This window comes from Pimephales promelas, chromosome 4 (genome assembly GCF_988280905.1).
Source record: "Pimephales promelas chromosome 4, fPimPro1.hap1.1, whole genome shotgun sequence".
Taxonomy (NCBI): domain Eukaryota; kingdom Metazoa; phylum Chordata; class Actinopteri; order Cypriniformes; family Leuciscidae; genus Pimephales; species Pimephales promelas.
In genome coordinates this window covers 40,511,823-40,537,502 of record NC_142772.1, presented here as the reverse complement: position 1 = coordinate 40,537,502, position 25,680 = coordinate 40,511,823, and the positions used below count along the sequence as shown (strand labels likewise).

General features: G+C 38.6%; 1 protein-coding gene across 2 annotated transcripts in view; it reads right to left on the bottom strand.

Annotated features, from left to right (window-relative positions):
- Positions 1-1,311: 1,311 nt before the first annotated feature.
- The window catches only part of LOC120470000 (transmembrane protein 132C), a 190,029-nt gene continuing 165,660 nt past the window's right edge, over positions 1,312-25,680 (bottom strand). For both annotated transcript variants that reach the window (XM_039659365.2, XM_089130523.1), the window contains exons 6-9: positions 11,877-12,082; positions 9,701-9,974; positions 7,718-7,909; positions 1,312-4,338 (exon numbers count right to left, since the gene is read on the bottom strand). In XM_039659365.2, the coding sequence (XP_039515299.2) occupies positions 3,145-4,338; positions 7,718-7,909; positions 9,701-9,974; positions 11,877-12,082 (1,866 nt within the window). In that variant the 3' untranslated portion in view covers positions 1,312-3,144. The remainder of the gene's footprint in view (positions 4,339-7,717; positions 7,910-9,700; positions 9,975-11,876; positions 12,083-25,680) is intronic.

Here is a 25,680-nt window from a genome sequence, read left to right as displayed (position 1 = left end):
CTGAACAAATACCAGCAAAGGGAAGTTAACGGATGTTGGTACAGTACTTCCGTAAAATGAAAGCGTAGGGAATTGCAGGTGTAATTTCATCCTTTCTGCATCTGTATGTTTGTACAAAATCATGGTGTCTTTAAAACTTATTTATATGAAAATATAGATTTTTGTATACATGAACACGAAGTTGCTTTATCAGACAAATATGTATGTGTATATGAAAACAGGTATTCGTATATATCAGAATATAACATGGTTTATGAAAAAAATTGAACGAGTATTTAGGAATAGATTATCTAAAAACACATCAGAATATCACTAAGTGGATGAATATGGAAAAAAAGATGAATATTCTCCATCTTGAGTCATTAGACATGGTGACGCTGCATCTAAGGCCTTGTGTGGATGGTGAACGAAGAGCGTTATTGTTACAATTCAGTATATTATTCTGGTTGAAGAGGTGTCAACGGTGGCCTTGGCAAACACATGAGCTCAACATCTCTCTCTCACATTCTATTATATGGTTTCTCTATAATTTACAGTCACAACTGACAATAAACTGGATAGTGCTTAAACTAAGCAGCATAATAGGAAAACAGTCGCTCCGCTATATTGAGAGTCAAGGCCGGAATGAAATGAAACTTCATACAGTAAAAGTCAGACCAATCCCATGAGGAAACCTGGAAAACAAGATATCCTGTCACTTCAACTCAATAAAATGGGGTATGAATGTTTTAGTGGGGAAAGGGATTAGCTTGTAGCTTTTGGAATGAAGGTTTTTTTGTTTTTTTTCCCCCGGAAACTTACACTGCTGTCCCTTAAACCAGTGTTTCCTGGGGACCCACATAACAGAATATTGTTAAATGTCTCATTTAAAAAAAAAAACGGATTCAATTCTTCTTTCTGTGTTAAATAAAGAGACATCTAAAACATATTGGGAGATCCTAAACATCTCAACTGGATGCAAACACTGGCTTAAACTGCTGTCAAAATGAATAAGCATTTCAGTGTATCTTTAAGGATGTCAAATAGATGGAATCACACATCACTTATGACAAAGAGCAATTCTGATAGGGGAGAGTAAATGTAACACTCAATAAATGCTCAATGTATTCACCCTTGCCATGGAAGGTCTGTGCAGGAGCAATAAAAAATATATAATAATAATAATAATAATAATAATACAGTTTTATTAACAAACACAGATATTTAAGTTAAAAGTCCAGTTTAAATGTTTTATGTAATTTGGAGTTTTAGGGTCAGAATCAAATAATATATCATATGAACCATTTATTTATTTCCTTAAAATTACACACAATTTAAGTTTTTTTTTTTTTTTTTTTTTTTTTGGCCTGGTGTAGAATTAACACTTACAATGAATTCAATGTGCTCTGCTCTCCCTTACTAATCACCTTTGAAACAAACAGAAATTGATATCAAATGAAAATACTGAACCCTGTGCAAATGGGGAATCAGACATTGTGACAGAACCCATGACATGTCTAAACATTTTAAAGCCTTTCATTTTTATTCATATGGACATATGAAACACTCAAATGGCCCCATGACTCTTCTGTGTGTCGATTTTGAGAAAATGTAGGCAGCAGCCTTCTTGCAGTGTCCACAAGAAATTTTAATCATTTTATTTACATCCTATCTCATATTACACTTACAAATAAATATTGCATTCTTACAATCTACATTTCAGTTCTACCACTGTTCATCTGTGAGCGTATTTTCACCTGAGCTTTCAAAAAGAAGGTTTCCACATCTGTCCTTCCCTACAACTCTTCAGTAATATAAACAACAATGATTCAAGGAGCCGTAAGGTAAATGCTGGGGTTAGTGAGGCAGAAATAGAAAGTTGCTTTAAAACCAATAGGACATGTAAAAACCATGGGGAGGTGCTCCGGCCATGTAAAAAGGGGGCAAATGATGTACATTTCGCCTCAATAAAAAGAGAAACATTCATACATTTACCATACTGGAGAGTAATAGACCATATCTACTCTGTATATTTTTCTATCACAGCAATCATATGGTTTTATAACACACAACTCAATTTTGTGGGCTTGCATTTCTACACAGTCCGTGCCATGTTCATCATCGCATCTTCAAACTGTCAGGTTGTACTTCTGGATTAGTTGCTGTATAGACAGTCAGATGGGCTAGCCTCAGATTAGCCGAGGGCCACTATGCACTTGCTGTGTTATTCTTATTGTGCAAATGAACAACCTCCCGATGGGGCTCAAAAGAAGTCCTTTTTGCCACATTCACTTGATCAAATGGACAGTGCATGAGGAGTCTTTATTCCCATGTTGCTTTCATCATCTATGTCTTGTATTTTTCTCCCAGAGGAGAGATGGAGAGGGAGGACTGTGGTGTTTTGGTGTTTTTCACCGACTCCTTAAACAGTGTGTGTGCAGATATAGCTGGTACAGATTCCAGCCAGGGGGAATCCCACATGTCCATGGCCATCGCCTCGGTATTCACACAGGAGGGACAGACGGTACAAAATAAGCGTTAAAAAACAAACACACACCTGGATCTGGGGCAGACTGGGTGCTTTGAGGGCCTGTTTTGGTCTAGTTACATACTAATCTGGAAAAAGCCTGGGATTATCTCAAAAAATAAGATCTGTTGTATCTGTCCACAATCCTATGAATTTGAATCTAAATAAATAAATAAAAACTAAATTACATTAGCCATAACAACCCACGTTCATTGACTTTCACGGACTGTGATTTTCTGTACAGCTGTCAAGTTTGTTTCCTTTCTTTTTCACGCTGGTCTTGTTTGGGCTTGTTTATTTAGGGTGTCGGTAACTGGCATTCTGTCCCTGTGCAAACCAATTGGCAGCTGCTCTCTCTCCGCCACCTGGACCGATCGTAGGAGCCAGTGTGAATGTGCCAGTCTCTCTTCACCCGTTTCCCCTTTCTGTGAATTTCGTACTTAACTCGAGGCTCCCAATGGATTTTATTCCTTCCTACTCCCTACTTACATCCACTTTCGATTCTTTAATAATTCATCTCTCTTCTCCTCTCTCTCTCTCTCTCTCTCTGCTTTCCCCCCACAGTGCAAAGGCATTTCTGGTGAGTTTTTGTGTGTCCGCCCTCTCGCTTTCCCTTACTTTCTTTCTCTTCCTAGCTTCTACAGATTGTCTTGCAGTCTCTCCATGTAGCTTCTAAGCTCAGCTGACTGTCCCAGGTCTATGTCTTGACAGACCCACTTGATGTCGTCTTCATTCCCAATAAGGATGGAGTTGGTGTATGGCCCACCTTCGTCTGGTAGTACGGTGGCAAAGGAAGTAAACTTGACCCTTTTGCGCTTGGCAGCGCTAGGAGAGTTGTTAAGGGGTTCGATTTTTCCGCTGGGGTCATTTCCCGAACAGGACCGTGGATCGGAGTGCACATGGGGGATGCTGCGACCATGCGAAGATCCGCTTTTCTGAATGGTGCTCCCGTTGAGGAGGTACTTGCTCTCCTCGCACCCCTCGTTGCGATCTATTGCAGTCGTGCACTCGTCGTTGTGTGCCAGCGGCCCGTGGTCGCCATGATGATCCATCAGGTCTGCCTCGTTGCCTAGCCACACCCAATCATGGGCGTGGTTCATGTTGCCCTGCTCCAGAACAGGAAGCTGTTTGTGGCGGTAGCGGAAAGCGAAACTGACACAGTTGATAAGAAATACAAGGATAGCAAGGCAAAAGACTCCAAGCAGGGCGTACATACCAATTTCTAGGTCTGACAGACCCCTTGGAGCCTGGGTCAAGTCGCTCTCTGCCCCGCCAGGTAGGTCTACCTGCACTGGATAACTGGTATAGTCCACAGGGTTGTTGTTTTGTCCCCCACCCTGCTTGTTGCCCCCGGAACGACTAGTTAGCGTAGTCTTTGGGGTTGTGACTTTCTTCAGGACTGACTCTTCCCGTTCTACCGCAGTGTTTGTGTATTTCCAGCCATCTACTCCGCTTGTTTTATCCTGTTCTAGTACCTTATGTCTCTGTTCATTTGTGCTGTTGTCCAGACTGTTCTCCTCTTGAGTTCCACTCCTCTGCTCCAGGTCGTTCTGTCCGAACTTCACCTGTATGCTTCCTATGCCCATTGCCAAAATGCTCTTCCTCTTGGATTTCTGGCAGGTTTCTGAGATCATCATCTCCACACGCACCAGCGCCCCATGGCCCTCGCCTTCAGCCACTACCACAGGCCAGCGCTGGGATTGCTCCTGAGAGGTGGAGACCACGCTCTCATCCAGTGAGGTGATGGTTAGAGTAAAGTCTTTGGGGTCATAGATCTCAAGAGGGGTCACAGAGCCATCACTGTACTGAATCCATGCACTGATGATAGCCTCCTATAATAAAAAAAAAGAGAGGTGGAGAGAAACAGAAACCTGGTTTAAAGGACAAGTTTTCCAAAAATGTAAATTCCGACATTATTTACTAACTACAATGCTGTTTCAAACTCATTTTTGTCAAACACAAGATGAAAATTATTAGAGAATTGCACAGATCGCTCTTTATTGAATGATTCATGTTTTCATTGAATTGGTTGATCCAAGTTGAACTGTTGAAAGTTCTTAGACCAAAGTCTATATAGTGCGTGAGTTATATGGACTTTTACAGAGTTTTGCACCCTTTTTGAAGCCACTTGAAGCCATTCATAGAAATTGCATGGAATATCATGACTGAATTTTCATTTTGGCTAAACTATCCCTTTCCCAAGAAAACCAAATGACTTACTGTAAAAGTTGTAGCCAGGGTTTCCCCATGTTGCCTTGCCGCAGCGCGATTTTATGCAGTTTGTTTATCTATGGACCATGGCAACGGACGCGAAGTTACCTTTGTATACAGCCTAATGTTTGACATTAAACATATCGGCTTAACTGATTTGCAGAGGAGGGATTTAAAGCTGTTCTCTTTCACTGGTGATTCACTTTTTTTAATTTTTACTTTGTATAACATTAGCCTTTTCATTGAACATATATTTTACCAATTCATGTGTTTTAACAGCTAGATTGTGTTGCTATGGACGCAGTTACTCACTCCGGTAATATAATTGTTTTTAGATGAATACACTCCTTTTTAAATCAATATTTTGTGTCAAAATATTGATTTATTTGATAGGTAGACATGTTATAAGTGGTAAAATGTATAGCCAGGCAGTTGTTACAGTGAATACAACCCCTTCAGGCTGATTCAAGACCCCTCCGTTTCGCATTAGAGTTTGCGGGGTTGTATTAGCTATAACAACCGTCTCGCTATACATTATCCCTTACTTTTATTTATTTATTTCTATGAGGGCTGACAAGACAAAATAAGGACTGTCAAGTGTGTTTAAAACAGTGCGATACAGCAACCAAACCAGTAGCACTACCATTTTTGCAGCACCCAAAGTGGATCTTTCACTAATGCAATAATGCAATGACGTGCACTTGCTAGCCTGTTTCATTTACGTGTTCTCCGAATGCTAAAGAGGAGCCTCGTCTAGCCTCTGAAGGAAATGACTTGGAAGGACTCGTCCTGCCAAGGAAGTATCCTTGATTCCTTGACATTGAGAAACATGTTTTCATCTACTAAACATCCTAAATCTCTGACCCATCGCCGCCTTCATCGTCTAATCTTCTGTCCCTCTACATATGTCATCTGGTATCATTGAACCGATTGGCTTTTTGCCACGTACAGGCGCATTTGATAGACATTCGTAGCACCCAATTATACGGCTCTGGGCATTCGTAAACCACGCCTCAAATACGAGAAAATGAACATGTGGTTTTAAAAAAATATCCATGATAAATGCAGGAGCACTACAAGTTAAGATTTACCTTTAAAAGGCTCAGTCATTCATACAACAAATAAAAAAGAACAGGCAATTAAGTTGGAGTGCTGAAAACAATAAACATCCTCTTCACCTGACTGTGAGGTGAAAGTGCATGCCCAACAGGAAGTCCTGCAGTAAAAAGACTACATTACGAGTACAGATTGGAGCTGCATACAATTTTTTTTGGTTACAGCATCAAATTCAAGGTGGCACATCATCTTCTGGACTAACTCCCCGCTGAAACAAATATTGTTTCACATCATTCCTTACCATCAACTACAGGGAAACATAACTCAACAGTTTTATGATTCTGAAAAAGAGTTGCTTTAAAGGGATAGTTCTGTCATGGTTTCCTCACCCATGTTGTTAGAAACCTGTATGACTTTATTTGTGCATGTGTGAACATTAAAACCTTGTATGCTTTCAATGTATCCAAAAAAACATGTTTATTATTAAAAAAATCCACAGAAGAAATAGTCATACTGTTCAAACTGACAATGTAAACAATGACGCCATTTTCATGTTTGAGTGAAGTTTTCAAATCAAGTGAAAACAAAAATATCTGTAGCAGAACTTGCAAACTTTGCAAATTAACTTTAGCTTATCTAAACATATAGACATATATTTAAGAAATATCAAGTACTATGCAAGGAAAGGGAGAAGTAATTATAGGATTTGTATTATAATTATACAGGCTGTAGAGTGTGTGGAGTTAATCACAAATGCTTGAGTGAAACCCAAACTGCAGATCAACTACGCTAGTGTCAGAAATAGTGTTAAAAAAAACCCTCCAGATATGTGGCCACCTTGATTTTGGCAGCTTCTTCAAATGAGACAAAAAGTGTTTTTCTTAATATCCATAATTTCTAACAACTCCAAATGAGACTCTTGCAGTGTTTTCCCACCCACTCTCATTCACTCGTAGTTAACCTTGGGCCTTGTGCGTGGGAAAACTCTGGCAGAAGCCAGGGAATGCATTTCGGTTTTTAGCAGAGCCGCTATTTTAAATACTTTAATCAGATGATTCCAAACAGCACAGGAGGAAGTAGAATATTAGAGCTTTTCACTTCTCAGTTATAACAAGGCCAACATGAACACCGGTGCATCAATTGAGGGGCCATGGGTTAATAGAGCAAACAGATGGTATTCTGCGGGATGTGTTTGCATAGTGGATTATTTCTGCCATGGTATCTATACTGTTGGCAGGGCAAACTGTGGACGGTTGATAGGTGTGCTTTACAATGACTCGTTTAAAATGTTGCATGGTCAGGAAAGTATGCAAGTAAGAAGCAGTCTGTTTTTTTTCCCAAGTTGTTCCTTTACCTGACTATTTCTTAAACACTCTCCTTAGCCACATACCCTTTAAAAAATGACTGAATATGAAGAGTTCAGATGCAAAAGCCTCTAAGTGCCATTTGAAATTTTCTTCTAGAATGATCATTTTTATCAAGCTTGTATATTTAAGTTCAGTGATTTCACTTAAATGGCAATGATAATTACCTATTAATTGTTATTTAAGTGAAATTACTGAACTTAAATATACAAGTTTGATAAAAATCATAATTAAAGAAGAAAATTTCAAATGGCATTTAGAGGCTTTTGCATCTGAACTCTTCATATGTATTCTGAAGTGTCACATTATTAGTGCCTATTTCTGATGTGGAGCCTAACAAATGTTTTCCAACACGTCAGCCTAAAAAGAATGCAATTGTCTTTCTGAGCGGCAGTTCTAGTTTGTTCTCCAAGCCTCATGTTGTCTAACCTGGTAAGATCAAACTCTACTAGATCAAGATCAAATGCTACTTTGCTTTAGTTCGTAGACAGAGTTTGGGGATTTGGGTCTGGATTTCCATGCTAAGTAGTTTATGGTTGTAAAATGAATTATTCTGGTGGTCACTTCTCGTGGCTCTCACCTGTTTGGGTGTGTGCAACAGGTCCTGAGCAGTGGTTGTGATGTAGAAGGCTCTGTTGTTGGTGGAGCTGGGCTGCAGTGAGAGACTCAAAGAGCCCACCAGCTGAACTCCCAGATCAGTGATGGTGACTTTATCATCCTGCACTGTGATGGTCTTCTCAGCCAGAATGGAGTCAGACAAAGGGGATATTACCTGGGAAATAAATAAAAATGGAGGCACCAATGATCCCATTCTCAGACAGATTAACATCTATCTATCTATCTATCTATCTATCTATCTATCTATCTATCTATCTATCTATCTATCTATCCATCCATCCATCCATCCATCCATCCATCCATCCATCCATCCATCCATCCATCCATCCATCCATCCATCCATCCATCCATCCATCCATCCATCCATCCATCCATCCATCCATCCATCCATCCATCCATCCATCCATCCATCTATCTATCTATCTATCTATCATCTCTTTGTTTGCAATTTAATTATTTGAACACCCTTTCCTGTCCCAGTTTCGATTATATAATATGTCCCATCCTTACAAACGTAAAGCAAAGAAGAGCCAATAAAAAACTGACTCTTTGCAATTGGTTTACTATGACAGACAGGCAGTATGGCAGGTCTACAAAGAGCTCTCAGACTCAACATGTAATCGTCAAGCATCATATTCTGTTAGCATGGACATAACTGACACCATGAGGATTCCCGAGCTGAGGGGAGTAAAGGAAGAAATAACAAAAATGGCAGGAAATCAAAGGGGTGGCGAAAGCATAAACGATAGGGAGAGAGACAACATGAAAAAAAAACAGAGAGAATTTGGTAACACTTTACTTGAAGGGGTGTTCATAAGACTGACATGACACCTTCATAACCCTGACATAAAGAAGCCACTGACAGGTTATGATGTATTGGTTTATGTCAAGGTGTCATAACAAAGACTTGCGGCGCAATAATGTGAAACGTTATATATTGCAAATGGAGACTGACAGACATGAAAACACACATGGAGAGAAAATGAACATAAACACACAGGGGAGTCTTAGCCAACAGAACACTTGAATCTGGATTGAGCATTCAACACAGCTGAGATTTTAACACCTGTAGGCAAACAAGCTTGTTATCACTCACATGCAATAACATCTTTGCAATGAGGGGTGAATATATCCAGTGTGTTTGACAAGGGAGGTGTTACTATCTCTCAGGTTCTTTATTTATTTGTCAACAGTAAATAATGTAAGCTGAATTTATTTAAAAACTGAGCTGCTCACCAAGCAGATACAGTAAAACTAACTGACCATGAATAAATAAGGCATGGGTTTGATTCCCTGGGACCACATGAAGAGTTCAGATGCAAAAGCCTCTAAACGCCATTTGAAATTTTCTTCTAAAATGACCATTTTTATCAAGCTTGTATATTTAAGTTCAATAATTTCACTTAAATGACAATTAATAGGTAATCTTCATTGCCATTTAAGTGAAATTACTGAACTTAAATATACAAGCTTGATTGAAGAAAATTTCAAATGGCACTTAGAGGCTTTTGCATCTGAACTCTTCACATATACTGTACTAATGTGCCAAATATGATGGACATATCTCTGTCTTTTTTCACAGCACGCAGATACTGTGTATAAGAACACAGCTTACACCTGCTGAGGAAACTTTTAGTTTTAGATTTTAGTGTAAGAAAGGACATTTTAACTAAGAGTCTACCGGTCACTCATTGAATCCATACTCACTTTCAATATCTCAGACTGGTATAATGCCATCACCGTCAAGCACAAAACCAAACTTGCACAAATAATAAATCAAGCCAGTAAGGGGCTCCCCTCAAACTCCCTTAACAGAACTTCATACACGGTAAGTATAGAGGAAAGCCACTACAATCACACAGGATCCCACCCACCCCCTTAACCAATCCTTTCAGATAATGCCATCAGGTCGGCCCTACAGAGTCCCACTTGCAAGGAAAGATACCTGTATAGTGGTCATTCCCAGGTCTCTTCCCACCAGCACCCTTCCATCAATTAGTCGAGCAGTGCGTGTATCTTCCACTTTTAGGAAGTCCAGGACCATCTCTGTGATGTCAGCAGACCAATCAGAACCCAGCATGTGCACAAGCTCCCCACCAGGGTCAGCTGGCTCGGCCACGAAGTGTGTGAGAACACGTACCAGAGCATACTGATACTGCAGGGCACAGCCTTTGCCCTTCCTCTCATCCTCCTCATCGTCCTCACTGTCCCGGGTCGGCCTGGGCAACACGGAAAGCAGATAAGATAAGAGATTTAAAATCTACATGTTTAGAAATCAGAATTACAATTGTATTGACTATGAAGTGGTGACATGAGTCTGGCTATGTAATGAAGCCCTGAAGTACAAGGGTAGAAACATTGTTATTGATATGCCACCATGTACAATCATAACATTCAATAAACACAACACAAATGGGTTGACTTTGAGTCGAGCTGTTCAAGTGGAAATAATGATTTATTAGAAATGACATTCTTGGAATAAAAAAAAAAAAACTTTAATAAATTATCCGGGGCGGCAGTGGATCAGTGGTTCATGTGGGTTGTCTACAAACCGAAAGGTTGGTGGTTCAATCCTCGGTTCCACCTGACCAAGTGTCGAGGTGTCCATGAGCAAGACACCTAACCCCAGCTGCTCCCGACGAGCTGGATGGCGCCTTGCATGGCTGACACCGCCGTCGGTGTATGAATGTGTGTGTGAATGGGTGAATGTGAGGCAATATGTAAAGCGCTTTGGTGGCCATTAGGTCTATGAAAGCGCTATATAAATGCAGTCCATTTTACCATTTATCCATAAATAATCTCCAAAGTTCAGGCATCATGCCTCACTTTCATGTTGTTCCAAACCTTTATGACTTACTTTCTTACATGAAACTCAGAAAAATATATAAATCAGATTGGCCATGCAGGACTTTTCCTTAAAAGGAACACACCGACTTTTTGGGACTTCAGCTTATTCACCGTATCCCCCAGAGTTAGATAAGTCCATACATACCCTTCTCATCTCCGTGCGTGCCGTAACTCTTTCTGACGCACCCACCGCTAGCCTAGCTTAGCACAAATACTAGAGGTAAACGGCTCCAACTAGCCTACTACATTTACATTCCATTTATTCATTTAGCTGACGCTTTTATCGAAAGCGACTTACAATTGCTATACATCTCAGAGATCGTATGCCTCTGGAGCAACTAGGGGTTAATAAGTGACAAAATAATGCCGATATTTTCCTATTTACATATTGTGATTTGTATAGTCACAGCATGGACAAACATCAAGGTCGCATCTTCTAACCATATGCATACTGGGAACTATATTCTCAGAAGGCAAAGCACTGCTACATGGGCGAAGTCCCCAAAAGTCGGCGTGTTCCTTTAAAGTAAAAGTGAATAGACAGGGGTTGTCAAGCTCCAAAAATTAGAATAAATAAAAAATCAACACAAAATTACCAAATTAGTATCCAAACTGCCAGTACACTATATTCCAGCTCTGTGTGAAGTAATTTAAATCATTATTTACTAGTTCTCACATCTCAGTTTGATTTTTGCATATTAAAACATGCCACTAAAGAAAACACTGTGTGGAAAAGATGCAGCTGGTTACCTGAATGATCAGAACTGAGAAAAATAATTTCCAGCAATTATCCAATTTTCTTTTCTTTTCTTTTTATTATTATTTCAACGTCTGTTTTTTTCTCTGTTGTTTTTTCCCCCTTGCCTCGTCTTTTCTTTCCTCCTATTTTCTTTCTCTCTCTGAAACTGTGATTACTTCAAATTTCCAGTTCACCCAGGGGGAAGCATTGCGTGGGGTGTAAGTTTGTGCGTGTGTGCGCATCTGTGGTTCCTGGTGGTAACAGTGGTTTTGTTGTTACAGGCAGATGGACAGAAATTGGCCAAATTGAAAAATAGGCCCAGCAGACAGACTGAAGGCCAATAAGCAGAATTGGGCTGTGAAAAAAAAATAGACATATATCCACACACAAACAGACAGCAAATACCATGAAAATAAAAGGGATAGTGCAGGATCTCTGTAGCTAAAAACAGTGTGCCCTTCTCCTCAGATGTCTTCTCACACACACATTCAGTGTATATAGTAAATATACCTTTCACTGCCTCACACACACGCACCTCTTGTTGGTGATGATGGGCACCCTCCATCCTTTGACTTGGCTGAGTTCGGCATCAGAGACGTCAATCTGGAGGGGTAACCGTGGCACCCAAACTGTGAGCTCTAATTGGCTGGTCAAATAGAGGTAGGTAAAGTTCACTTGAAGCGAGACACGCCCCCTCATCTCTTTCCCATTCACCAACACCTCATCACAACCAACAGATACCTGCAGTGCGAGAGAAACAGAAAAGAGAAGTAGTGGTGGATGGAACAGTTGTGAGTGTTTTGCTGATTTTGTAATGGCTGTGGCATTTGCTATATTTTCCTCCCACCACATAATCACATAATTATGGGAAAACTAGGAAAACAGACAAGTGAGTGTCTCCCTGTTAGTCTTATTGTCTTTTCACTCTTCTTCTTCTTTTGTTATATAGACTTATTTTTTTCTAATCTTTTCTATATATTTTGCCCTCTTTACTCTCTCTGTCATGATTAGTGGTGGTCTGTACCCACTGGACGTTTATGACACTTTGATGGGCTGTGTCATGTTGTCATGGCGAACAAAGCACTATAATTTCCCTACCGGTAAATCACACACACACACACACACACACACAAGCTCAACCAGTGTGAAGCAGTCACATCTCACTGTAACAGCTCAGGGTCACCACGGGGGCATGATGAAATCTAAAATGAATGTGCATGTGTGTCATGTGTGGCTCAAAATGCTCAAGCTTGTGTGGTCTGTTGAGTGATTTTATTTCATAAACATGTTCCTTAACATGTGTCCTGTTAATAATGATCACCTAACAAGGACAATGACAGAGAAAAACCTGGAGAATGCAATTTTTTAAAGGGATCATATAATGGTACATGCACTTTTTCAAATTGATTGTACTGAAATATGTGTTGGCAGTGCCTGTACACAACCATCATATAATGATAAAAGTCTATCCAGTGTTTTTGTTTTAATCTCCTTATATGTTTTCCCTGTCTCAAATTGAGCCGTTCCTCCGTGTGACGTCAAATGGTAGGACGCCCCTCCCTCGATTGTTGATTGACATCTGTGTTTCAACACATCCCTGCCCCGGGGTGAGCTGTCATCATAGTCCGCCTTTGTTGATAGACTGGAGCAGAATGGCGTCTAAGCGATTGTGGTGTTCTGTTCTTGGGTGTAATAATGAACACAGTCATTTTGATGTTCCGAAATCCGAAATGCTGAAGACACAGTGGCTGAGTTTTGTTGTCGAAGGGAATATTCCCCACGAGCAATGTCAATGATTTCATGTTTGCGCGAATCATTTCTCACCAGACTGCTTTATAAATGAGGATCAATATAAAGCTGTCATCTTGTTCCGGGTCTGAATCCAGTTTAAACTGATACATTTGCACAGATGAGACTCTCGCTGCCATTCTCTCTCCAAAATATACCCTCAACTGTTGTCAAGGCAACACTCCACGTGCGTTGTGTCTAAACGCCCGCAGAACAGAGGGGTGAAGTGAGCGAAGCTCATTATCATTTAAAGGCATATGCACTGAAACGGCGTGCTGAAAACAGAGCTAAAATTAGTGTTTTCTTACAATACTAATGAGAATTTTTAATTAAAATATATTACAAACTTTTCATTTAGACCCTAAAGAATCAAATTAACTTGTATGAAACCTGATATATACCTGAAAAACGGATCTCGGATCTCGTCTGATGGTGTAATCACTAAATGTGAGAAAATGTGAAAGAAAATCAGAAAATGTGTTTCAAGATTCGGCTTTTGTGTTCTACAGTCGCCATTCATCATGTTTACTTTGGCGAGCAGGGCGAGGCTAGGGCCTTCTGGAGAACGACGCAAGGCTGGTGGCGTGATTACTGATGAGCGAAACCTGTGAGACGTATGTTACCGGTCTCGTATCTCTCACTGAGGAGCGGGAATTTTCTTAGCAATGTTAAAACGCACATCAACCGATCACTTTTTTAGCATTCATGTAAACACTACATTCACATTCACCAATCAGAATGAATTCAATTAGATTTAAACAAAAGCTGTGCATGTAAACAATGCATGTCGACTGCAGAAAGCAAAAGCTGAATCCTGGAAAAAGAGGACGGTAACCCCTAAAGTTACTACTCGGCTTTTTCCACAGAACAAGAGTCTGCTAGCTTAGCTTTAAGTGAAAAAGGTAAATAGCAGATTTCTCTCGTCTCAGGGGAATTGCATGACCATTCAATAGTATAACTGGGTTTCTAACAATGGAAAGCTTAATGCAAATGGGTGGAGTGTCCCTTTAAACGGAGATGCTTTTTAAAAGCAAAACAAACTAAAATGATTCATTCAGCGCAAGCAATTAGAAGGAAAACGAGATAAAAATGTCATTTCATTTTTCACTTAATAAAGTGTCTCCCACACCTATCCACACACACAAGCCCTGAGAGGATGTATAACAGTTCCCATGCTGTGGATGTTTTTATATAGGGTTAAATGTTCTGCCACACAAACACAGAAAACAACAGTTGATAAAAGGCACCTTCTAGAAGCCCTAAAGTTTTTGTGTATATGTGTGACTCTTGAAAGAGCAATTACCCAGAATTCCCTGCAAAGATGCTACGCTCAATTTCTCCACCTTTGCTTCCATCTCTGTTCTTGCAATTTGCACCTTTTTCAATCCACCTATCTTTCTGATCATCTCCAGTGTTGCTCTATGAGCCGCCACCCTGTCATTCCCTGCAGCAGAAATGACTGTCAGGTCTGAGGACTGCAAGGCTAATGACACGGGAAAATAGCAGCTAAAGTGCCATGTGGCCATATCAGAACATCAAAAACACGACATGAGAAAAACATTCTGGAAGCTGGGACACAGCATCACACTTTTCCACCAAAGTTACAAATAAGCAGCATATTCGACATTTGCATTTATTGAAACACCAGAGAAATACTACTGGACAAAAAACAATACTCGCAATCCAAAGCTATTCTCGCAATCGTCCAGTTTGGACTACATCCCTCAACTTCCTTTTTTTAATGACGTAATTAGAACAGTTTTTGACTAATCTCCGCCCACAGGAATACGCAAAAAAGGGGGCGTGGTCTTGTTGAGCTCCCACGGAGAAGAGGAAGTGTATCGTTTGTAGAGTTTGTTTGTCGCCATGTCGTCAAGACGCTGTTATTTTCATGCTGGAGTCAATTCACCTTTGTTTGGCCTTCCCAGGGACGCTGTGCTTAGAGATCAATGGTTACAATTTATGTTTAACTCGGTTTACGAAAAATAAAATCCTCATTTAAAACTATGTGCAGCACATTTTGTTTTAAACATTATATCTTGTTTTATTTCTTCGCCTCATTTGTCCATAGTCAGCTCTGTAAATATTATTTATATTTTGTAAGCTATATGGGTTTAAGCAGTTTGCTTCAAACTCGGGTGATGAACCATACATGTAAGAGGGTCTGCAATCAGCATCATTCGTCGACAAACCGATTGATGTGAGGCAGTAATAATTTAATGTGCAGTCACGTAACAATCAACTTTTAATAAATAAATTATTGTAATGCATGGCAACGATTTCTTTTACACAACATGGCAGCTTGTATGGCTATATTCATGGTAAAAATTAAGTATATTTATATAATGTTGTTTGGATGAAAACAATTTCAAAAGAACTATACACAAACACATTATTTAATTAGGAGGTGTTACAGTCATTTTGTATTTCTTTTCAGATGTTTTTAACCTCCATTAGCATTTTGTCACATAAAACATACCATATTTTCCGCACTATAAGGCGCACTTAAAAGCCTTTAATTTTCTCAAAAAAACGACAGTGCGCTTTATAATCCGGAGCACCTTATATATGGATCAATTGGTTAACAACGCTCCGCATTATTAAATTCGCCCGCGAACTCGCGCTCGTGTCCATCTTATGCCCATCTTATATTTTTTTTCTCTTTCATTTCCCCTTTCCTTCCATCTTGCAGCTGATGGCGTATTATTTCATGACTTCGGAACGAACCTGTATAAACACTTCCCTTCGTCAAAGCCAAAGAGCTGAGCCATGGGTTTGATGACACTGAAAAATCGATTTAATCTCTGTCTCTATTTTAAAGAGAGGAGGAGAGGAGACTGGGCAATGAGAGAGAGAGAGAGAGAGAGGCCAGTGTTTCTTTGTGGAGAAGAGCACTATAAAGAGAAAATTATGTCTCGACAAGAGAGGCAAACAACCCAAAAAACAATTGGAGGTTTTCTAATACCTCTATAAAATGAGTCGTGTTTGACCCATTTGGACCTTCAGGACCTGAAATTTGGAGTGGACTTCTTACACGGACTTCTTCTAGCACAAATAGAACGACAATACTTAAGAATAAACCTAATAAAAGAAAACATATGTTTTTTAAAAAAAAATTCTTCTTGAAATTAATGATTTTATTTAAATCAAAAGCATTACTTTATAATCAACTAGACAACATTATGGGTTACAGTAAAAATGGAAGAATTAATATTTCTTTAGTAAAAAAAAAAATGCTACTCTTAAAGGAAATAAAGCAATTAAACAGTTTATGAAGAAGTAATCTTCCTGAACCTAAAAACAATAAATAAATAAAAATTTTAGAACTTTTATTTATATATGTGTATTCAATACTTAATTAACTCAATTAAAATATCATGCATTGTGTTGATCTCGGCTGCTCTTTTCCGCTTCATTTCTTCTTCCAGCAGAATGCTGCTTTCCCTGTCAGTTTTTTGTTCTTTTTTCTCACTTTAATTCCACTCTTTCTGTTCTGTGTTTCCTCCACTCTCTGCTCATCTCTGGAGTGATAAATCACAGATTATTTGGCTGACAATGCAAAACAGCGCCAGGTGCCGCAATCCACCAATCCCATCATCCGCCCAGCTCGCAAATTACTCGGAAGAATTGGCACTTGCCTCTCAGCCGTGTTGAGGAGGAAAATAGAGAGACAGAGATTGGTAGCGGGCAAAGAGGAGGCAAGAGATGGCGAGAGGAAGAGAGAAGAAAAGAAAGAGGAACACAAAGATGGTGGGCATCAGCTGGAAGGGGTGGAATCAATTTCCTGAACAGGCAAGAGCAGCTCAGGTTCACTGCTTGCAGAGGAATGGTCAGATATAAAGAGAGGTTTTTAAAACAGATAAATGATCCCACATTTTCACTTTTAATGCTGCAGATTGTTGCGTGCGCATCTCTTCCTTATGTTCTAATGAACCTGGTACTACATCATGAGCATATTTTTGGGTAGTAAATATACTGGTAAAGATACTTAAGTTAAAATTCTGAAAAAAAAAAACAAGTACAATACAAGTTAATTTGTTAATATTTTAATTAGAAAATTTAAGGTATTTTATTCCCTTTTATTAATCAAATTATTAATCATATATATATGTATATATATATATTAGGGCTGTCAAATGATTAATCACGATTAATCACATCCAAAATAAAAGTTTTTGTTTACATAATATATGTGGGTGCACTGTGCATAATTATTTTGTCTATATATAAATACACAAACATTCATGTATATTTAAGAAAAAAAAAAATTTATTAATAAAATATTAATATTTATATATAATGCAAATTATATATAAATCTATATACAGTATATACATGAAAATATTTCTTAAATATATACAAGCATGCGTGTGTATTTATATATGAAGAGTTCAGATGCAAAAGCCTCTAAGTGCCATTTGAAATTTTCTTCTAAAATGATCATTTTTATCAAGCTTGTATATTTAAGTTCAGTAATTTCACTTAAATGGCAATGCAGATTACCTATTAATTGTCATTTAAGTGAAATTAATGAACTTAAATATACAAGCTTGATAAAAATGGTCATTTTAGAAGAAAATTTCAAATGGCATTTAGAGGCTTTTGCATCTGAACTCTTCATATATAAAAAAAAATTATACACAGTACACCCAAATATATTATGTAAACAAAAACTTTTATTTTGGATGCAATTAATCACGATTAATCATCTGACAGCCCTAAATATATATTTATATATATGTCAAAAATAAGATAATAATATTGAGCGAATGCTCGCCGCACATACAGTATATGATCATCAAATACTTTCACTTCAAACTCAGTAAATCCCAGCCTCAGCCCATTCAGAAGTTCCCAGTACTTGGAAACCTGTACTGTACAGGAGCCAGATAAAACTGTCAATATTAAACAAAAACTTTAGACGGACTTGGCTTTTGCATCTGAAGTCTTCATATATCTCACAAAAGTGAGTACACCTCTCACATTTCAGCAAATATTTTAATATCTTCTCTATGGACACTACTATAGAAATGAAACTTGGATATATTTTAGAGGAGTAAATGTGCTGCTTTGACAAGTGAACATGTCAAAACTGTGTCCAAAGTGTCAATATTTTGTGTGAGCACCATTGCACTTAGAGGATTGTCTTAATCCTCCTAGGCAGGAAGTTCACCAGAGCTGCACATGGTTGTTGCTGGGATCCTCTTCCACCCCTCCATAATGACATCACAGAACTGCTGGATGTTAAACACATGGCGCTTCTCCACCTTCCGCTCCACAGGTGCTCAATAGGGTTCAGGTCTGGAGAAATACTTGGCCACCTTCAGCTTCCTCAGCAAGGCAGTTGTCATTTTGGCGGTGTGTTTGGGGTCGTTATCATGCCGTTCAGCCCACTTTATGAAGGGAGGGCATCATGTCCTGCTTCAGAATTTCACAGTACATGTTGGAATCCATGTTTCCCTCAATGAAGCCCAGCTCCCCAGTACCAGCAGATCATGATGCAACCCCCACCATACTTGACTGTAGGCAAGACACAATTTTCTTGATATACTCCTTACCAGGGCGTCACCACACAGGCTGGATAGCATCTGAGACAAACAAGTTTATCTTAGTCTCATCAGACCACATGACATGTTTCCAGTAATTCATACTCTTGGACAGGTTGCTTTCAGTAAACTGAAGCTTTCTTGTGAGCCGGCTTCAGAAAAGGCTTCTTTCTGGGACAACGGCCATGCAAACACTGACAAGCTGACCTTCCACTCCTGCAACCTCTAAAGCAATACTGGCACCACTTGTGCATCTGTTTGTGTCTGACGCACAGCACGAGGACTCAACTTCTTAGACTGAACCTTGCAAGGACTGTTCCGAGTGGAACTCGTCTTGGAAAACCTCTCTATGACCTTGGCCTATACAGTAACTCAGATTCAGTGTGTTGCCAATCTTCTTAGGCTAGGTCAGCTCTTGTCAAGCAGACAAAAACATGAACATGATGAATAGGACATGTGGCTTTGACATAGAGCTATTATCCCTTAGGGTGTTCTCACTTTTGTTGCAAGCTATTTTGACAATAATGGCTGTATGTTGAGTTATTTTCAGAGGGCTGTAAATATATAATGCTATACAAGCAGCACATTGACTTCTTTAAAATACATCCAGGTTTCATTTCTATAGTATTGTCCCTTGAGAAGATATGCTAAAATGTTTGCTGAAATGTGAGGGGTGTACTCACTTTCGTGAGATACATAGATACAAGAATTCTGAAAGAAGTATCAAAAAGTATCGAAATATATTATGGTTTCCACAAAAATATTAAGCAGCATGACTGTTTTCAACTTTGATAATAATAAGAAATGTTTCTTGAGCACCAAATCAGCATATTAGAATGATTTCTGAAGAATCATGTGACACTGAAGACTGGAGCAATGTCTGCTGAAATGAATTACCATTTTAAATACATTAAATACAGCCTCGATACACATTAAATAGCTCATTTAAAATAATCTAATACATAAAGACTGCAGAATTCAAAATTTCTGTTTACATGTATACCTGAACACGTCTAACTGATTTTAAAATGTCCCTACCAGTAAACCAAACCCACGACCCAAACCCAAGATTAATGCTGAGAACAGCGTGGTCTCTGAACTAGTTTGTAGTTTGCACTCACATGAACACTGATATAAAGTTAAAGTTACCCGCTCCTCCAAGCTTGCCTTTCTTCCAAAGAGTTTACACAGTAATTGAATTTGAATTTAGAGCATTTCCATTCCAGAAGGCGATAAATTCAGATTCCAGCTTCTAAATGTGACACTGCCTGCGGATAGAGACTCCCATAGTGCCTTGTGGGGGGATTTGGCACTGTTAAACGTACATTATGAGTTTAAAACGTCATCTGTCAATCTTCCCCTTTAGGTGATTTCTCAAAATGCACATCTATGGAGTGAGCTTTCTGATATTAGACCCACATAGTATAAACATTTCTCTCTCCTTATGTTCACTCTCCAAGTACTTAGCTTAGCATAATTTGATTTATTTGTGATTGATCATAGCGCTCATCGTTGCCTGTTCCCTTGCATTCATGACGTGGGACTTAAAAGCTAAAGCAAATGATCAGAGTGTCACAGAGAAACACAGAGGCGAAAAAAGATTAATAGACAGAGTAGAAGAAAGGGAGGCAAAAGAGAGTTCAAAAGTGTGGTGCTAACCTTAAGTCTTTAATCAGAGAGTTTTCATTGGCGTGCAAGATTCTTGTTGATGTGGTATTAGCTAATTCCAAATATGCTTAAATGCTTATTCATTCAGCAATAAAAAAAATGCTTTTACTAGATCATGCAATCACCAGTCATTAGTCAGTCATGAACTCTTCAGTTCATGGGGTCTTCAATCGTTTTTTTTTTTTTTCTCACACAAATTACTAAAATGAAAATTCACCTAAAATATATTAAAAAATCTTTATCATTTTTTTTTTTTACATCAGAATTCTCCTACGATTCTGAATAGACAACTAAGCAAAAATCGAATAGATATTCTGACAAAATGTCAATTGCTGCAGTCTATTTAAAAAAAAAATAATTGGATAGTTTTTAATGAATGATTCAATGACACTCATAAACAATTTACTTGTTTCATTACTGGATTTTCAGTGTTTTTGAACGAATATTTTCAAAACTTCAAGACAAGCTACTTTCAAAAGGTGATTTAGTCTATTTTGATCACTACTGTACACCGAGTTAATTTCAGAACAAAATATTTATCTGTGATAATTTGAATTATTGTAACACAAAAAATAGCGATATTGTGTGGTTGTGAAGTTGTTTCATACCTTTACGCTACATGACTCTGGGTCAGCAGCAGTGTCAGCACAGATATGAATCACTATGATCATACTTAACAGACATAGATAAATTGTTGTCATAGGAATAAGATCGCATGGCTGTTTAAATCGAGATCAAGATCCTTTGAAATTGCAATGCAACACACTTAAATCTTTTGCCAAGACTTTAAGGTATGTGTTCATGCAATAAAAAAGTGACTACTTGCCCCAGTCTCTCAACTTTTGGTGCATGGTGTCTTCTTTCCCCCAAAATATTTTCAGTTGTAGAAAAAAAGTCAGATTTGTGAAAAAATAAACTTATATTTATGAGAACGTATGAATACAACACTGAAAATGTAAGTCGTTTATCTTCCCCTACACCATATAGCTCTCAAATGATTTTCATTCTTGTGCACATTCAAACCTGGTACCTCAAAACACATCAAAAACTTGAAACAACACAAGGGTTAGGGTAAATAATGATAAAATGTTCAAAGTCGCATGTCTTTGTTGACTCTCTAAAACACATGGAGCAGGCGGGTTGATTTCTGCGAGTCAGTTTGTCCTAGAATGAGAAGTCAGGTCCTTTTCAAACTTCTGAAATTGATATGCAGCATTTACATAACATTTGCATAGGTATATAAGTCATGGGTGTCCCCAATATGTCTGATATTATTATTACTGGTCTAAACCTTCATCAACATATTCTCTTTGGGAGATGAACTAAAAAAAAAAAAAACTAAAGTCAAAAGATACACATATTCCCACAAATAGTGTCCTTAGAAAATGGAGCAGTTGAACAGTAGCGAATAAAGAGAAGACCTCAAACCCGGACAGGTTCACCGCAATGAATGGGCCCAAAAACTTACTTACTAGTCATCAATAAACATTGAATGTCAACTTCAGGACTCTTTTCTTCTCCAATACTCCTGCATCTCTGCTACAATCTGTCATTGTTTCCCATAAACACCTTTAAGCGCTGTTCCATCTGTGTGAGCGTGTGTATTTGGTTACTTACACAGTATGCTATCATATCATGTGAAGTCAATCTCTTGTAACATATCTGATTAGAAAATACTGCCATCACTGCACAGCACCAGCAGCGATGCCAGTCCCATTTTCCATGGTGTCGGTTTGAGAACTGTTTGGGCACACACACACACACAGACACTCAAACACAGATGGAAGCTTTGTTCTAATGTGTTTATAGTGAAAAAAAACCCAGCATATTGTTGAATAATTCAGAAGAAAAGGCCTTTTAACATAACAGAAAGTTTCCATATGTCTGTCAGCGTGCTGTATGTCAGATAACTCACAGTATCTGCCAGCTTTATGCTGGGAATATAATATATATAAATATACAAGAAGTTAAGCAGCGCAAACTACGGCATGCTTAGCCGTTTTACGGATCGTGGTAAAAGTGCCCAACGGACACCCTGTCGTTTGTTAAAAATCTATTGGCCATCACATGCAGCGGATAGCTCCGATAATGCTTTTAAACAGACGTTTAATAGCTCCCGTTGGGAAGATGAGGGTTTGGTGGGTGGGGGATGGTTAACCCCTTCCTCCCCACTCTCTCACATGGGCTCAGAGAAAGAGGAAGGTTAGGTCAAAGGCTATTACCCGAGCTGGAAAGAGCCCCTGGGAGGGTCTCGCAGGGTCCATTAGTTGTGAGTTACGGGTCCACTGGGTAGAGACAGCAGCATTATGAGAGCTTAGCCATATCCACTGTACATCCTAAGCTCAGAAAAAAAGCTAGATCTATATAGTTTTAAAAGGGCGCTGCGGTGATTGATTAGCGGCTGGGATGTTTATGGAGGTAATAAGCAGTTTATGTCCACATTATATTGAAATTTTTCTGATTATGCACTATAAGATCCTGCTCTTTTCTAACCATATCAAAATCAACTGTGTGAAAATAGAGCAGTAACCATATAAAAGAGATGGGTCTAGTTGTTTATAAATGTTTTTAAAAAATCACATAATTTATTAGTTATATTTATTTGCTGTTTAAATTTCCCTAAAAAAGCATATCCACCTTATTTTTAAAGAGAGGATACAGAAAACTTGAATATGCAAGGATTGCGGTGTCAGTCGCTTCCAAAAACCTTACACAAAACAGTTTGTTATACTGCTTGATGTTGCAAATTAGTGTTTGTAATCATACTATTTTTATTTATTATTAAAATGATAAAGAATTACTTTGTTATTGTTCTAGTTATTTAACTATAATATATTTACCTATAAGTCTCACACATTCACAAGAACTAGCTTACGTTTACATTATAATAAGGTGGATAAATGTCTGTAATGACAGATTATATTTTGACAACTTTTGTGACAAGTATTCAATGAACAGTATCATATAACCTTGGACAAAAATGGTGGAAATGTTCAATAGCTGTTTGATAGCCAAGAATTTGAGGTATGTGCCTTATACAAAAATTGACTTTTAACAAATAAACTCACCCTAAGCAATATTCACTGGATTGAAAAGTGACAGCTAGTCCTGTTCTCCCTAATAACGCAATATGCTAAGCATAATTTTCTTCCAAAAATAATATTTTGGATAAAACTTAACTGCAAAAAAAAAACCTTTAAAAATATAAAAAAAACAATGAATACAGATGAATTCAGACTTCTTAACAATCTGGAGGGTTTCGGTAAATGCATTTACATTAATGCATTTGGCAAATGCTTTTATCCAAATCTTTTATCAATAATCACTTATTAATTTAGATAAAAGACTGTGTAATCTTAATGAAAGATTGATCATATCTAATTAATGCTTTCTGAAGATAAATCATTTAAAATGAACACACACACACACACACACACACACACACTGCAACTCTTTACCTCTCTCTTGACAAACATATTTAGTTTCTGTCTTGCTCAGCTGAACCTGAGAATAGGAGCAGTCTTGATGCGCCTAACCTGATCAGACTTTTACACGATTACGGGCTCGCCGGATATCTGCCTGCCAGTCACTGCAAAGTGAATGAGTTATTAAACGGATTAGCACCATACACCTCTCCGCACTGTGCTCTCTCTTACATAGAGGACACCTGCAGTGTCTACACTAGCCGAGATACAGTAAAACCAGATGATTTTCCACAATAAATGAACAGGTTACAACAGAGAGTAAAACACACTGTGAAAGACTGAGAAAAAGGGGCGAGGATGTGAAAGATTGATTTATAATCCTCTTTGTTTTGTGTGTCGCCATGTGTCTGAGCATGTATACACACACACACATTCTCTCACCCCTTCCTCCATGCCTCTGTCCTTCTTGTTCTTTGTCAAATTCAATTATCGCAGACATTACTGAGGGAGTCTTCGCAGGAACCAATTAAGGCCATGGCCTCGCTCTCACAGGCGCTGGTTAAACAGTGGGATTTGAGCGCTAAAGCCTATGGGATCTCTTTAGCCGACTCCTTTATTTATTTGATCAGTCATCATTACGAGAGCCCTTCAACCCACACAAACGCTGAACTGATTAACCACAGCGTGCGACGATAAAGATAAGATCGCATTCACACCTGAACCTGCAGGGTGGCAATGTGACAAGGTGACATCTTTTGTAAAAGACACCATTATCCTTTAGCTCAACCCTGAATTAATTCATTTATCGCCATTGAAAGAGAATGTGGTGAAAGTATGTTTGCGAGCATTGGTTATTTTTATATTGTACAAATAAAGCTGGGGTATACTAGAATCTGAACATTTCTCGTAGTTGAGTTTATCCTGACGGTGCACTTCTGTATCTCGAGCTCAGTAGCAACGCTGACATGTTTCCTGTTTACACTTGTCACGCGTGTCACCCGGAGTTCAAGCACACATCTTTATGACACCTGCAAGTAGACAGGTACACCTGCCGCAATTTCCCCACCACATGTTTCTGTCATGAAGCAGATTCTCTTGCAGTCCTGATGCTCTCTCCCCCCATTACAACACCAACAGAAAATGAGCGTCCTGTAATTCCCTTAATAACACGCTTTGTTGTTCAACTTTGCATTAAAGCTCTGGAATGAGTTTTTCATTGTTACTGGGTATTGATTGTATTTAAACTACATATTGCTGCTTGTAAATGGAAATTGCCTCAGCATCGGAGGAGGTTCAGTTATTAGCTCAGAGCTCAGGAGAGCATGACAACACAGGCTCTGATGTTACTTTCACGCAACCCCCAAGGGTAAAATTGACTATCGGCCCAAAAAAGCAAGTGTTTTTATATTTTACAAAAGAAACAGAGTAAGAGTAATTTACAGTATGGTCTATAGTAATCTTTTGAAGGTAGGCCTACACTATGTAACCCATCCCCCCCAGAATTAACCAAACTGATAACCAATACATCTTAAATCCTTCCAAAAAAGGTTTTTATCTAACCCTGCTTCACTATGGTAAGCCTAATTTAAGTGTAATATCTTAGACATGACGGGAAAGTTACAGGTCTGTGAGAGCCAGAAATCTTGCTAGTTTGTGGCTGACCAAATAAATTCTTTAATAATCGTACAATGTGATTTCCTGGATTTCTTTTCTAATTTTGTCTCTCATAGTTGAAATGTACCTATGGTGAAAATTACAGACCTAGGAGAACTTGCACAATCAGTGGCTGACTAAATACTTTTTGGCTCCACTTTACATACGGCACTTGTCTTTGCATGATTCGTCATGTCTGTAAATCGAGAAAAGTAACTCGGGCTACTTTGACACGTGGTGTGGAAGTGGCATAGGTTAT